Source organism: Gallus gallus, chromosome Z (assembly GCF_016699485.2).
Source record: "Gallus gallus isolate bGalGal1 chromosome Z, bGalGal1.mat.broiler.GRCg7b, whole genome shotgun sequence".
In the NCBI taxonomy this organism is placed as follows: domain Eukaryota; kingdom Metazoa; phylum Chordata; class Aves; order Galliformes; family Phasianidae; genus Gallus; species Gallus gallus.
The window spans coordinates 124,132-140,887 of NC_052572.1; the positions used below are offsets into that span (position 1 = coordinate 124,132).

Genomic DNA, 16,756 nt, shown 5'->3' on the forward strand with positions numbered 1-16,756 from the left:
TGGAAGTAAAAGGGGAAGGGGAGGGGAAGTAAAGGTGGAAGTGGAAGTGAGGGTGGAAGTGGGAGGAAAGCTGGAAGTGGAAGTGGATGTGAAGGCTGAAGTAAAGGGGGAAGTGGGAGTGGAGGTGGAAGCGAATGCGGAGTGGAAGTGATGGTGGAAGTGGGATGGATGTGAAGGCGGAAGTGGAAGTAAAAGGGGAAAGGGAGGGGAAGTAAAGGTGGAAGTGGAAGTGAGGGTGGAAGTGGGGGGGAGGAAACGGAAGGGGAAGTGGGGGGGGGAGGTGGAAGGGAGAGCGGGAAGGGGAGTGAGAGCGGAAGTGAATGTGGAGGGAAAGCGGTGGGAGAAGTGGGGTGAATGTGAAGGCGGAAGTGGAAGTAAAAGGGGAAGGGGAGGGGAAGTAAAGGTGGAAGTGGAAGTGGAAGTGAGGGTGGAAGTGGGAGGAAAGCTGGAAGTGGGGGGGAGGAAACGGAAGGGGAAGTGGGAGGGGGGGGAGGTGGAAGGGAGAGCGGGAAGGGGAGTGAGAGCGGAAGTGAATGCGGAGTGAAAGCGGTGGGAGAAGTGGGGTGAATGTGAAGGCGGAAGTGGAAGTAAAAGGGGAAGGGGAGGGGAAGTAAAGGTGGAAGTGGAAGTGGAAGTGAGGGTGGAAGTGGGAGGAAAGCTGGAAGTGGAAGTGGATGTGAAGGCTGAAGTAAAGGGGGAAGTGGGAGTGGAAGTGGAAGCGAATGCGGAGTGGAAGTGATGGTGGAAGTGGGATGGATGTGAAGGCGGAAGTGGAAGTGGAAGTGAGGGTGGAAGTGGGAGTAAAGCTGGAAGTGGAAGTGGATGTGAATGCGGAGTGGAAGTAATGGTGGAAGTGGGATGGATGGGAAGTGGAAGTGGAAGTGAAAGCTGAAAGTGGGAGGGGAAGTGGAGGTGGAAGTGAATGCGGAGTGGAAGTGAGGGTGGAAGTGGGAGGAAAGCTGGAAGTGGAAGTGGATGTGAAGGCTGAAGTAAAGGGGGAAGTGGGAGTGGAAGTGGAAGTGAATGTGGAGTGGAAGTAATGGTGGAAGTGGGATGGATGCGACAGTGGAAGTAAAAGGGAAGAGAAAGGGGAAGGGGAAGTAAAGGTGGAAGGGGAAGTGGGGGTGGGGGAGAAACGGAAGGGGAAGTGGGGGGGGAAAATGAGAGCGAGAGTGGGAGTGGAAGTGGAGGTGGAAGTGAAAGCGAATGGGGAAATGAAGTTAATGTGAAGCAAAAGTGAAGTGAAAGTGGAGTGGAAGTGAAGTGAATGGGAAACAGAAGTGAAGCGAAAGTGAAGTGAAAGTGGAGTGGAAGTGAAGTGGAAGTGAAATGAATGGGAAACAGAAGTGAAGCGAAAGTGAAGTGAAAGTGAATTGGAAGCGAAGTGAATGTGAAGTGGAAATGAATGGGAAACTGAAGTGGAAGTAAAGTGAAAGTGAAGAAAAGTGAAAGTGAAGTGAAAACAAAGTGAAACTGAAGTGAATGGGAAACAAAAGTGAAGTGAAAGCGAAGTGGAAGCGAAGTGAAAGGGGAAGTGTAGTGAATGGGAAACAAAAGTGAAAGGGAAGCAGAAATGAAGTGAAAGCAAAGTGAAGAGGAAGTGAAGTGAATGGGGGAGTGAATGGGAAACAAAAGTGAAGCGAAAGTGAAGTGGAAGCGAATGGGAAACTGAAGTGAAAGTGAAGTGGAAGTAAAGTGAATGGGAAACAGAAGTGAAGTGGAAGTGAAGTGAAAGTGGAGTGGAAGTGAAGTGAATGGGAAACTGAAGTGAAAGTGAAGTGAAAACAAAGTGAAAGTGAAGTGGAAGTGAATGGGAAACAGAAGTGAAGTGGAAGCAAAGTGGAAGTGAAGTGAAAGTGGAGTGGAAGTGAAGTGAATGGGAAACTGAAGTGGAAGTGAAGTGAAAGCGAAGTGAAAACAAAGTGAAAGTGAAGTGGAAGTGAAGTGAATGGGAAACAAAAGTGAAGTGGAAGTGAAGTGGAAGTGAAAGTGGAGTGGAAGTGAAGTGAATGGGAAACAAAATTAAAAGTGAAGCGGAACTGAAGTGGAAGTGAAGTGAATGAGAAACAGAAGTGGAAGTGAAGCAAAAGTGAAGTAAAAAGAGTGAAAGTGAAGTGGAAGTGAAGTGAATGGGAAACAAAAGTGAAGTGGAAGTGAAGTGAAACTGAAGTGGAAGTGAAGTGGAAGTGAAGTGAATGGGAAACAAAAGTGAAGTGGAAGTGAAGTGAAACTGAAGTGGAAGTGAATTGGAAGTGAAGTGAATCGGAAACAAAAGTGAAGTGGAAGTGAAGTGGAAGTGGAGTGGAAGTGAAGTGAAAGTGAAGTGAATGGGACACAAAAGTGAAGTGGAAGCGAAGTGGAAGTGAAGTGAAAGTGGAGTGAAGTGGAAGTGAAGTGAATGGGGGAGTGAAGTGAGTGGGAAACAAAAGTGAAGTGGAAGTGAAGTGAAAGTGGAGTGGAAATGAAGTAAATGGGAAACAAAATTGGAAGTGAAGCTGAAGCGAAGTGGAAGTGAAGTGAAAGGGAAGTGAATGGGAAACTGAAGTGGAAGTGAAGTGGAAGTGGAGTGGGATCGAAGTGAAGTGAAAGTGGAGCGGAAGTGAAGCGCGGCGGCCATTTTGTGTCCCCTCAGGGCCGGTGCACAACGAGCTCGCCTTCCAACCGCCCATCTCCAACCATCCTGGTGAGTGCCAGGTCCTGGAAGGGGTGTAGTGAGGCCTGGGCAGTGTAGAAGCAACCCACAGGTCCTGGAAGGGGGGTAGTGAGGCCTGGGTGGTGTAGAAGCAACCCACAGGTCCTGGAAGGGGTGTAGTGAGGCTGATCTTGGGGCAGGTTGGGTCCTGGTTGGTATGTAAGTAACTCACAGGTCCTGGAAGGGGTGTAGTGAGGCCTGGTTGCTGTATTAGCACCCCACAGGTCCTGGAAGGGGTGTAGTGAGGCTGATTTTGGGTCCTGGGTGGTGTATAAGCAACCCGCAGGTCCTGGAAGGGGTGTAGTGAGGCTGACTTTGGGTCCTGGGTGGTGTATAAGTAACCCATAGGTCCTGGAAGGGGTGTAGTGAGGCCTGGGTGGTGTAGAAGCAACCCACAGGTCCTGGAAGGGGTGTAGAGAGGCTGATTTGGGGTCCTGGGTGGTGTATAACTAACCTGCAGGTCCTGGAAGGGGTGTAGTGAGGCTGATTTTGGGGCAGGTTGGGTCCTGGTTGGTATATAAGTAACTCACAGGTCCTGGAAGGGGTGGAGTGAGGGTGTTTTTTTGGTAAGCCAAGTCCTGCTGGCTGAAGTAATCATTTACAGGTCCTGGAAGGTGCATAGTGAGGGTGAGTGGCAGCTAAAATACGCACCTGCAGGTCCTGGAAGGTGGATAGTGAAAGTGATTCTTTGGCAAGCCATATTTGGCAGCTAAAATACTCATCTGCAGGTCCTGGAAGGTGGATAGTGAGGGTGGTTTTGTGCCAAGCCAGGTCCTGCTGGCTGAAATAATCAGCTGCAGGTCCTGGAAGGTGTACAGTCAGGGTGAGTGAGTGCTTTGGCAGCTAAAATACGCACCTGCAGGTCCTGGAAGGTGGATAGTGAAGGTGATTCTTTGGCAAGCCAGATTCTGCTTGCTGAAATAATGACTCACAGGTCCTGGAAGGTGTATAGTGAGGGTGATTCTTTGTCAAGCCGTGTTTTGGCAGCTGAAATACACAGCTGCAGGTCCTGGAAGGTGGATAGTGAGGGTGATTCCTTGGCAAGCCAGGTTCTGCTGGCTGAAATAATGACTCACAGGTCCTGGAAGGTGGATAGTGAGGGTGAGTGAGTGCTTTGGCAGCTAAAATACGCACCTGCAGGTCCTGGAAGGTGGATAATGAAGGTGATGCTTTAGCAAGCCAGGTACTGCTTGCTGAAATAATGACTCACAGGTCCTGGAAGGTGGATAGTGAGGGTGATTCTTTGTCAAGCCGTGTTTTGGCAGCTGGAATGCACAGCTGCAGGTCCTGGAAGGTGGATAGTGAGGGTGATTCCTTGGCAAGCCAGGTTCTGCTGGCTGAAATAATGACTCACAGGTCCTGGAAGGTGGATAGTGAGGGTGAGTGAGTGCTTTGGCAGCTAAAATACGCACCTGCAGGTCCTGGAAGGTGGATAATGAAGGTGATGCTTTAGCAAGCCAGGTACTGCTTGCTGAAATAATGACTCACAGGTCCTGGAAGGTGGATAGTGAGGGTGATTCTTTGTCAAGCCGTGTTTTGGCAGCTGGAATGCACAGCTGCAGGTCCTGGAAGGTGGATAGTGAGGGTGATTCTTTGGCAAGCTAGGTTCTGCTGGCTGAAATAATGACTCATAGGTCCTGGAAGGTGGATAGTGAGGGTGAGTGAGTGCTTTGGCAGCTAAAATACGCACCTGCAGGTCCTGGAAGGTGGATAATGAAGGTGATGCTTTAGCAAGCCAGGTACTGCTTGCTGAAATAATGACTCACAGGTCCTGGAAGGTGGATAGTGAGGGTGATTCTTTGTCAAGCCGTGTTTTGGCAGCTGGAATGCACAGCTGCAGGTCCTGGAAGGTGGATAGTGAGGGTGATTCCTTGGCAAGCCAGGTTCTGCTGGCTGAAATAATGACTCACAGGTCCTGGAAGGTGGATAGTGAGGGTGAGTGAGTGCTTTGGCAGCTAAAATACGCACCTGCAGGTCCTGGAAGGTGGATAGTGAGGGTGATTCCTTGGCAAGCCAGGTTCTGCTGGCTGAAATAATGACTCACAGGTCCTGGAAGGTGGATAGTGAGGGTGAGTGAGTTCTTTGGCAGCTAAAATACGCACCTGCAGGTCCTGGAAGGTGGATAATGAAGGTGATGCTTTAGCAAGCCAGGTACTGCTTGCTGAAATAATGACTCACAGGTCCTGGAAGGTGGATAGTGAGGGTGATTCTTTGTCAAGCCGTGTTTTGGCAGCTGGAATGCACAGCTGCAGGTCCTGGAAGGTGGATAGTGAGGGTGATTCCTTGGCAAGCCAGGTTCTGCTGGCTGAAATAATGACTCACAGGTCCTGGAAGGTGGATAGTGAGGGTGAGTGAGTGCTTTGGCAGCTAAAATACGCACCTGCAGGTCCTGGAAGGTGGATAATGAAGGTGATGCTTTAGCAAGCCAGGTACTGCTTGCTGAAATAATGACTCACAGGTCCTGGAAGATGCATAGTGAGGTGTTTTTTTTTTTTTCCAGCCCCGGAATATTGGTGTTCCATCGCCTATTTCGAGATGGACGTTCAGGTCGGGGAGACCTTTAAGGTCCCTTCCAGTTGTCCCGTGGTCACCGTGGACGGTTACGTGGATCCGTCGGGAGGCGACCGCTTCTGTTTGGGGCAGCTGTCCAATGTCCATCGCACCGAAGCCATTGAGAGAGCACGGTGAGGACTCCCCCCTTTCCCCCCTGAACCCATAGGAACCCAGCAGGACCCATAGGACCCCATATCCCCCCATAGGACCCCATATACCTCATAGGTATCGCATATACCCCATAGGATCCTATATATCCCATAGATATTCTGTATACGCTATAGGATTCTCCCATACCCCATAGGAACTCCATATCCCCCCCAGCACCCATAGGAACCCACCAGCACCCATAAGACCTCATAACCCCGATACAATCCCATATATCCCATAGGTATCGCATACACCCCATAGGTATCCCATATCCCCCATAAGACCCCATATCCTCCATAGGATCCCATATACCCCATAGGTACTCTATATTCCCTATAGGACCCATATCCCCCATAGGATTCCATATACCCCATAAGGACCCCTATAGTACCCAAAGGATCCCATGTGACCCATAAAAGCCCATAGGACCCCATATCTCCCATAGAAATCCCATATCCACCCCAACCCCCATAGAACCACCCCAGGGCCCATAGGACCCCATATCCCCCATAGGATCCCATATACCCCCAAAGAACCCCCATAGCACCCAAAGAACCCCCATAGGATCCCATATACCCCATAAGTATCCCATATACCCCATAGGACTCTCTCATCCCCCATATGATCTCCATATCCCCCCAGCACCCATAGGACCCCCATATCCCCCACAGGATCCCATATTCCCCATCGGACCCCCACAGCACCCATAGAACCCCCATAAGATCCCATATACCCCGTAGGTATCCCATATCCCCCATTGGACTCCATATCCCTCCATAGATATCCCATATACCCCATAGGACCCCCGTAGTACCCGAAGTACCCCTGTAACACCTTCATATCCCCCATAGGACCCCATAGGGACCCCATATCCCCCACAGAAACCCCATATCCCCCCCCAGCATACATAGGACCCCCATATCCCCCATAAAATCCCCATAGCACCCACAGGACCCCCATAGGACCCCCAAGCAACCCATAGGACACCATATCCCCTACAGAAACCCCATATCCCCCATAGGACCCCCACTGCACCCCCATATCCCCTGTAGGACCCCCATGCGACCTATAAGACCCCATAGGACTCCCATATCCCCCATAAAAACCCCATAGAACCCAAAGGACCCCCGTGGGACCCTCATATCCCCTCTAGGATCCCATATCCCCCATAGGACCCCCATATCCCCCGTAGGACCCCATATGGCCCCATATGAACCCCACATCCCCCATAGGATCCCATAAAAACCCTATAGAACCCAAAGGACCCCCATATCCCCCATAGGACCCCCATGCAACCCCTAGGACCCCATAGGGACCCCAAAGGACCCCCATATCACCCATAGGACCCCAGTAACCCCATGGGGACCCTATATAGGGCCAAGATGGCCGCCGTCGTGCAAAGGGGGTTCACTACAGTGGTGATTAGGATTCCCTTATGGGTTCTGTATAGGAAATGGGAGCAGATGGAGTGCAAAGGACCCCCACAGGACCCCACAGAACCCCCTTAAGACCTCCCTATCCCCCCCATATCCCTCATAGAACCCCCATAGGACCCCAATAACCCCCATAGGGACCCCACAGGGGGCCAAGATGGCCGCCGTCGTGCAAAGGGGGTTCACAACAGTGGTGATTACTGTTAGATGCAGCAAAGGAAACCAGAAAGAGAGTAAAGGACCCCAATAGAGCCCCCATATCCCCCATGGGACCCCCATAGGAACCCTATAACCCCCATAGGGATCCCATAGGGGGCCAAGATGGCCGCCGTCGTGCAAAGGGGGTTCACAACAGTGGTGATTACTGTTAGATGCAGCAAAGGAAACCAGAAAGAGAGTAAAGGACCCCAATAGAGCCCCCATATCCCCCATGGGACCCCCATAGGAACCCTATAACCCCCATAGGGATCCCATAGGGGGCCAAGATGGCCGCCGTCGTGCAAAGGGGGTTCACAACAGTGGTGATTACTGTTAGATGCAGCAAAGGAAACCAGAAAGAGAGTAAAGGACCCCAATAGAGCCCCCATATCCCCCATGGGACCCCCATAAGAACCCAATAACCCCCATGGGGATCCCATATAGGGCCAAGATGGCCGCCGTCGTGCAAAGGGGGTTTACAACAGTGATTAGGATTCCCTTATTGGTTATATACAGCAAAGGAAAGCAAAAGAAGAGTAAAGAACCCCAATAGAGCCCCCATATCCCCCATGGGACCCCCATAGGAACCCAATAACCCCCATAGGGATCCCATAGGGGGCCAAGATGGCCGCCGTCGTGCAAAGGGGGTTCACAACAGTGGTGATTACTGTTCCCTTATTGGTTATATACAGCAAAGGAAAGCAAAAGAAGAATAAAGGACCCTCATACCCCCTTTAGGACCCCCATAGGACTCCAATAACCCCCATAGGGACCCCATAGGGCACCAAAATGGCCACCGTCGTGCAAAGGGGGTTCACAAGAGTGGTGAACGTTGCAGGTTGCACATCGGGAAGGGGGTGCAGCTGGAGTGCAAAGGGGAAGGGGACGTGTGGGTGAGGTGCCTGAGCGACCACGCCGTGTTCGTGCAAAGCTATTACCTGGATCGGGAAGCCGGGAGGGCGCCGGGGGACGCCGTGCACAAGATCTATCCCAGCGCTTATATTAAGGTGGGGGTATGGGGGGAGGGGATATGGGGTCTTATGGGGTCTTATGGGGGGGATGTGGGGGGGATATGGGGTCCTATGGGGTCTTATGGGGGGGATATGGGGTCCTATGGGGTCTTATGGGGGGGATATGGGGAGAAATGGGGTTTTATGGGGGGGATATGGGGTCCTATGGGGTCTTATGGGGGGGTGTGGGGGGGATATGGGGTCCTATGGGGTCTTATGGGGGGGAAATGGGGGGATATGGGGGTAAATGGGGACATATGGGGTCCTATGGGCTTTTATTGGGGGGATATTGGGTCCTATGGGGTGGATATGAGGGGGATATGGGAGGGATATGGGGTGCTATGGGGGGAAATGGGGGCATATGGGGTCCTATGGGGTTTTATGGGGGGGATATGGGGGGGCATATGGGGTCCTATGGGGGGAAATGGGGGCATATGGGGTCCTATGGGGTTTTATGAGGGGTATATGGGGTCCTATGGGGTCTTATGGGGGGATATGGGGTCCTATGGGGGGAAATGGGAGCATATGGGGTTTTATGGGGGGGAAATGGGGGGGGATATGGGGTCCTATGGGGTCTTATGGGGGGGAAATGAGGGGATATGGGGTCCTATGGGGGGGATATGGGGTCCTATGGGGTCTTATGGGGGGGATATGGGGGCATATGGGGTCCTATGGGGTCTTATGGGGGGGGAATGGGGGGATATGGGGTCCTATGGGGGGCATATGGGGTCCTATGGAGGGAAATGGGGGCATATGGGGTCTTATGGGGGGGATGTGGGGGGGATATGAGGTCCTATGGGGTCTTATGGGGGGGATTTGGGGGGATATGGGGTCCTATGGGGTCTTATGGGGGGGATATGGGGTCCTATGGGGGTAAAGGGGGGCATAGGGGGTCCTATGGGGTTTTATGGGGGGGATATTGGGTCCTATGGGGGGGAAATGGGGGGGATATGGGGTCTTATGGGGGGGAAATGGGGGCATATGGGGTTTTATGGGGGGGAAATGGGGGGGATATGGGGTCCTATGGGGTCTTATGGGGGGGAAATGAGGGGATATGGGGTCCGATGGGGGGGAAATGGGGTCCTATGGGGTCTTATGGGGGGGATATGGGGGCATATGGGGTCCTATGGGGTCTTATGGGGGGGGAATGGGGTCCTATGGGGTCTTATGGGGGGGATATGGGGAGAAATGGGGTTTTATGGGGGGGATATGGGGGAGATATGGGGTCCTATGGGGTCTTATGGGGGGGTGTGGGGGGGATATGGGGTCCTATGGGGTCTTATGGGGGGCATATGGGGTCCTATGGGGGCTTATGGGGGGGATATGGGGTCCTATGGGGTCTTATGGCAGGGATATGGGGCCCTATGGGATGTTATGGGGGGCATATGGGGTCCTATGGGGTCTTATGGGGTCTTATGGCGGGGATATGGGCGGATATGGGGTCCTATGGGGTCTTATGGGGGGGATATGGGGTCCTATGGGGGTAAAGGGGGGCATAGGGGGTCCTATGGGGTTTTATGGGGGGGATATTGGGTCCTATGGGGGGGAAATGGGGGGGATATGGGGTCCTATGGGGGGAAATGGGGGCATATGGGGTTTTATGGGGGGGAAATGGGGGGGATATGGGGTCCTATGGGGGGAAATGGGGGCATATGGGGTTTTATGGGGGGGAAATGGGGGGGGATATGGGGTCCTATGGGGTCTTATGGGGGGGAAATGGGGGGGATATGGGGTCCTATGGGGGGAATATTGGGTCCTAAGGGGTCTTATGGGGGGGATATGGGGTCCTATGGAGGGAAATGGGGGCATATGGGGTCTTACGGGGGGGATGTGGGGGGGATATGAGGTCCTATGGGGTCTTATGGGGGGATATGGGGGGGATATGGGGTCCTATGGGGTCTTATGGGGGGCATATGGGGTCCTATGGGGTCTTATGGGGGGGATATGGGGTCCTATGGGGGGAAATGGCGGCATATGGGGTTTTATGGGGGTGAAATGGGGGGGATATGGGGTCCTATGGGGTCTTATGGGGGGGAAATGGGGTCCTATGGGGTCTTGTGGGGGGGATGTGGGGGGCAAATGGGGGCATACGGGGTCCTATGGGGTTTTATGGGGGGGATATTGGGTCCTATGGGGGGGAAATGGGGGGGATATGGGGTCCTATGGGGGGAAATGGGGGCATATGGGGTCTTATGGGGGGGAGATGGGGGGGATAAGGGGTCCTATGGAGGGGATATGGGGTCCTAAGGGGTCTTATGGGGGGGATATGGGGTCCTATGGAGGGAAATGGGGGCATATGGGGTCTTACGGGGGGGATGTGGGGGGGATATGAGGTCCTATGGGGTCTTATGGGGGGATATGGGGGGGATATGGGGTCCTATGGGGTCTTATGGCGGGGATATGGGGTCCTATGGGGTCTTACAGGGGGATATGGGGGGGAAATGGGTGGATATGGGGTCCTATGGGGGGAACTGGGGGGGATATGGGGCCCTATGGGGTCTTATGGGGGGGATATGGGGTCCTATGGGGTCTTATGGGGGGGATATGGGGAGAAATGGGGTTTTATGGGGGGGATATGGGGTCCTATGGGGTCTTATGGGGGGGTGTGGGGGGGATATGGGGTCCTATGGGGTCTTATGGGGGGGATATGGGGTCCTATGGGGTCTTATGGCAGGGATATGGGGCCCTATGGGATGTTATGGGGGGCATATGGGGTCCTATGGGGTCTTATGGGGTCTTATGGCGGGGATATGGGCGGATATGGGGTCCTATGGGGTCCTATGGGGGGGATATGGGGTCCTATGGGGGTAAAGGGGGGCATATGGGGTCCTATGGGGTTTTATGGGGGGGATATTGGGTCCTATGGGGGGGAAATGGGGGGGATATGGGGTCCTATGGGGGGAAATGGGGGCATATGGGGTTTTATGGGGGGGAAATGGGGGGGGATATGGGGTCCTATGGGGTCTTATGGGGGGGAAATGAGGGGATATGGTGTCCTATGGGGGGGATATGGGGTCCTATGGGGTCTTATGGGGGGGGATATGGGGGGATGTGGGGGGGAATTGGGGGCATATGGGGTCCTATGGGGTTTTATGGGGGGGATATTGGGTCCTATGGGGGGGAAATGATGGGGATATGGGGGGAAATGGGGGCATATGGGGTTTTATGGGGGGGAAATGGGGGCATATGGGGTTTTATGGGGGGGAAATGGGGGGGATATGGGGTCCTATGGGGGGAATATTGGGTCCTAAGGGGTCTTATGGGGGGCATATGGGGTCCTATAGGGTCTTATGGGGGGGATATGGGGTCCTATGGAGGGAAATGGGGGCATATGGGGTCTTATGGGGGGGATGTGGGGGGGATATGAGGTCCTATGGGGTCTTATGGGGGGGATATGGGGTCCTATGGGGTCTTACGGGGGGGATATGGGGGGGAAATGGGTGGATATGGGGTACTATGGGAGGGATATGGAGTCCTATGGGGTCCTATGGGGTCTTATGGCAGGGATATGGGGGGATATGGGGTCCTATTGGGGGGAAACGGGGGGGATATGGGGTCCTATGGGGTCTTATGTGGGGGATATGGGGCTCTATGGGATTTTATGGGGAGGATATGGGGTCCTATGGGGTCTTATGGGGGGATATGGGGTCTTATGGGGTCTTATGTGGGGCATATGGGGCTCTATGGGGTTTTATGGGGGGGATATGGCATCCTATGGGGTCTTATGGTGGGAATATGGGGTCCTATGAGGGTCTTATGGGGGTTTTATGGGGGATATGGGGCCTCTATGGGGGTATGGGGGGGATAGGAGGGTCTTAAGGGCGTTCTATGGGGTCCTATGGAGGGGATATGGGGGCCCTATGGGGGTTTTCTAGGGCATATGGGGGTTCTATGGGGTCTTACGGGGTCCTATGGGGGATATATGGGGGATATAGAGGGGATATTTGGGGGGATATGGGGTCCTATGGGGGGATATGGGGGTCCAATATGGGAATCAGGGGGGGATATGGGGGTTTTATGGGGGATATGGGGAGGTACTACGGGTGCTCCTATAGGATGGGGGAGTTCCATTTATGGGTCCCTTTACCCCCAAAACCCCATTTCCCCCCCATACCCTCATTTACCCCCCTGAAAACCCCATTTCCCCCCTATAAACCCCATTATATCGCCCCCAAACCCCAGATTTTGCCCCAAATTGCCCTTTTTCCCCCCCAAAAAACCCATTATGCCCCCCATGCCCCCTTATGACCCCATACCCCCATTCTATCTCCTATACCCCGTTCTATCCCCCCATACCCCCATTTATCCCCCATAAAACCCCATTTCCCCCCTATAAACCCCATTATATCCCCCCAAAACCCCAAATTTTGCCCCAAATTGCCATTTTTCCCTCCAAAAACCCCATTATATCCCCCCTATATCCCCCTTACAACCCCATACCCCCATTCTATCCCCCCATACCCCATTCTATCCCCCCATACCCCCATTTATCCCCATAAAACCCCCTTTCCCCCCTCTACACCCCATTATATCCCCCCAAAACCCCAAATTTTGCCCCAAATTGCCCTTTTTCCCCCCCAAAAAACCCCACTATATCCCCCCTATATCCCCCTTATAACCCCATACCCCCATTCTATCCCCCAAACTCCCATTGCATCTCCTTATACCCCATTTTATGCTTCCTATACCGCCATTTATCCCCCATAAAACCCCATTTCCCCCCTATAAACCCCATTGTATCCCCCCAAACCCCAAATTTTGCCCCAAATTGCCCTTTTTCCCCCCAAAAAAACCCATTATATCCCCCCTATATCCCCCTTATAACCCCATACCCCCATTCTATCCCCCCATACCCTCATTCCATCTCCTTATACCCCATTTTATGCTTCCTATACCACCATTTATCCCTTATTAAACCCCATTTCCCCCCTCTACACCCCATTATATCCCCCCAAAACCCCACATTTTGCCCCAAATTGCCCTTTTTCCCCCAAAAAAAACACCATTATATCCCCCCTATATCCCCCTTATAACCCCATACCCCCGTTCTATCCCCCCATACCCCATTCTATCCCCCCATACCCCCATTTATCCCCCATAAAACCCCATTTCCCCCCTCTACACCCCATTATATCCCCCCAAAACCCCACATTTTGCCCCAAATTGCCCTTTTTCCCCCAAAAAAACACCATTATATCCCCCCTATATCCCCCTTATAACCCCATACCCCCGTTCTATCCCCCCATACCCCATTCTATCCCCCCATACCCCCATTTATCCCCCATAAAACCCCATTTCCCCCCTCTACACCCCATTATATCCCCCCAAAACCCCACATTTTGCCCCAAATTGCCCTTTTTCCCCCCAAAAAACACCATTATATCCCCCCTATATCCCCCTTATAACCCCATACCCCCGTTCTATCCCCCCATACCCCATTCTATCCCCCCATACCCCCATTTATCCCCCATAAAACCCCATTTCCCCCCTCTACACCCCATTATATCCCCCCAAAACCCCACATTTTGCCCCAAATTGCCCTTTTTCCCCCCAAAAAACCCCATTATATCCTTCCTATATCCCCCTTATAACCCCATCCCCCCATTCTATCCCCCCATACCCTCATTCCACCTCCTTATACCCCATTTTATGCTTCCTATACCACCATTTATCCCCCATAAAACCCCATTTCCCCCCATAAACCCCATTATATCCCCCCAAAACCCCAAATTTTGCCCCAAATTGCCCTTTTTCCCCCCAAAAAACCCCACTATATCCCCCCCTTCCAGGTGTTTGATCTGCGACAGTGCCACAGACAGATGCAACAACAGGCAGCCACGGCGCAGGCAGCGGCAGCGGCGCAGGCAGCGGCCGTAGCCGGGAATATCCCCGGGCCGGGCTCTGTGGGTGGCATCGCGCCGGCAATTAGTGAGTAATTAGCGCTCATTAGTTCTTAACGGAACGGCCGCCGGTCTCTCTCGGCCCCCATTGGCACTCAATGGTCTCCATTGGTGTCTATTGGCACTCAATGGCACCCATTGGTACCAATTAGCCCTCGTTAGCGTTTATGAGATCCTATTAGCACCCATTAACACCATTTGACACTCATTAGCCACTCTTGGTGCCAATTAGTCCTCATTAGCACCCATTGGCACCCATTGGTCCCTATTAGCCTCCATTGGCGCCCATTGCCACCCATTGGCCCCTATTAGCCCCCAATTAGTCCTTATTAATGTCTATTAGCACCTATTAACACCTTTCAGCACTCACTGGCCCCAATTAGTTCTCATTACCACTCATTAGCACCTATTGACACCCCTTCGTCCCCATTAGCACCCATTAATGCCCATTGGCTCCTATTGGCCTCAATTAGTACTCATTAGTCCCTATTAGCACCTATTAGCACTCATTGACATGCATTAACTTCTATTGGCCCTAATTAGTCCTCGTTAGTCCCTATTAGCAGCCATTAGCCCCCATTGACCCCATTAGGCCTCATTAGCCCCTATTAGCAGCCATTAGCCCCCATTGACCCTATTAGGCCTCATTAGCCCCTATTAGCACCCATTAGCCCCCATTAACCCCATTAGGCCTCATTAGCCCCTATTAACACTCATTAGTCTCCATCGACCCCATTAGACCTCGTGCCCTGATTAGCTCCCATTAGCCCCCATTGACCCCATTAGTCCTCATTAGCCCCTATTAGCACCTATTAGCCCCCATTAGCCCTCATTAACCCTTATTAGCACCCATAAGCCCCCACTGGTTCCATTAGCCCTCATTATCCCCTATTAGCACCCATTAGCCCCCATTGGTTCCATTAGCTCTCATTAGCCCTTATTAGCACCCATTAGCCCCCACTGACCCCATTAGCCCCTATTAGCACCCATTAGCCCGCATTGACCCCATTAGCCCCTATTAGTACCTATTAGCCCCCATTGACCCCATTAGCGCCTATTAGCCCCCACTGACCCCATTAGTCCTCATTAGCCTCTATTAGCACCCATTAGCGCCCATTAATCCCACTAAGCCTCATTAGCCCATGTTAGCACTCATTAGCCCCCAATGATCCCATTAGCCCTCATTAGCCCCTATTAGCACCCATTAGCCCCCATTGGTTCCATTAGCTCTCATTAGCCCTTATTAGCACCCATTAGCCCCCGCTGACCCCATTAGCCCCTATTAGCACCCATTAGCCCGCATTGACCCCATTAGCCTCTATTAGTACCTATTAGCCCCCATTGACCCCATTAGTTCTCATTTACCCCTATTAGTACCCATTAGCCCCCACTGGCCCCATTAGCGCCTATTAGCACCCATTAACCCCATTAGTCCTCATTAGCCTCTATTAGCACCCATTAGCGCCCACTAACCCCATTAAGCCTCATTACCCCATATTAGCACTCATTAGCCCCCATTGACCCCATTAGTCCTCATTAGCCCCTATTAGCCACCAATGATCCCATTAGCCCTCATTATCCCCTATTAGCACCCATTAGCCCCCATGGGTTCCATTAGCTCTCATTAGCCCTTATTAGCACCCATTAGCCCCCACTGACCCCATTAGCCCCTATTAGCACCCATTAACCCCATTAGTCCTCATTAGCCTTTATTAGCACCCATTAGCCCCCACTGACCCCATTAAGCCTCATTAGCCCATATTAGCACTCATTAGCCCCCAGTGACCCCATTAGTCCTCATTAGCCTCTATTAGTCACCAATGATCCCATTAGCCCTTATTAGCCCCTATTAGCACCCATTAGCCCCCATTGGTTCCATTAGCTCTCATTAGCCCTTCTTAGCACGCATTAGCCCCCGCCGACCCCATTAGCCCCTATTAGCACCCATTAGCCCGCATTGACCCCATTAGCCCCTATTAGTACCTATTAGCCCCCATTGACCCCATTAGCGCCTATTAGCCCCCACTGACCCCATTAGTCCTCATTAGCCTCTATTAGCACCCATTAGCGCCCATTAATCCCACTAAGCCTCATTAGCCCATGTTAGCACTCATTAGCCCCCAATGATCCCATTAGCCCTCATTAGCCCCTATTAGCACCCATTAGCCCCCATTGGTTCCATTAGCTCTCATTAGCCCTTATTAGCACCCATTAGCCCCCGCTGACCCCATTAGCCCCTATTAGCACCCATTAGCCCGCATTGACCCCATTAGCCCCTATTAGTACCTATTAGCCCCCATTGACCCCATTAGTTCTCATTTACCCCTATTAGTACCCATTAGCCCCCACTGGCCCCATTAGCGCCTATTAGCACCCATTAACCCCATTAGTCCTCATTAGCCTCTATTAGCACCCATTAGCGCCCACTGACCCCATTAAGCCTCATTACCCCATATTAGCACTCATTAGCCCCCATTGACCCCATTAGTCCTCATTAGCCCCTATTAGCCACCAATGATCCCATTAGCCCTCATTATCCCCTATTAGCACCCATTAGCCCCCATGGGTTCCATTAGCTCTCATTAGCCCTTATTAGCACCCATTAGCCCCCACTGACCCCATTAGCCCCTATTAGCACCCATTAACCCCATTAGTCCTCATTAGCCTTTATTAGCACCCATTAGCCCCCACTGACCCCATTAAGCCTCATTAGCCCATATTAGCACTCATTAGCCCCCAGTGACCCCATTAGTCCTCATTAGCCTCTATTAGTCACCAATGATCCCATTAGCCCTCATTAGCCCCTATTAGCACCCATTA

The 16,756-nt window shown here is 52.4% G+C and overlaps 1 protein-coding gene across 1 annotated transcript in view; it reads left to right on the plus strand.

Annotated features, from left to right (window-relative positions):
* LOC121108244 (mothers against decapentaplegic homolog 4-like) overlaps positions 1-16,222 on the plus strand; it is a 40,666-nt gene extending 24,444 nt beyond the window's left edge. The window contains exons 6-9 of the mRNA XM_040655664.2: positions 2,633-2,683; positions 5,193-5,376; positions 7,865-8,033; positions 13,826-16,222. Of these exons, the coding sequence (XP_040511598.1) occupies positions 2,633-2,683; positions 5,193-5,376; positions 7,865-8,033; positions 13,826-13,972 (551 nt within the window). The 3' untranslated portion in view covers positions 13,973-16,222. The remainder of the gene's footprint in view (positions 1-2,632; positions 2,684-5,192; positions 5,377-7,864; positions 8,034-13,825) is intronic.
* The last annotated feature ends 534 nt before the right edge of the window (positions 16,223-16,756 follow it).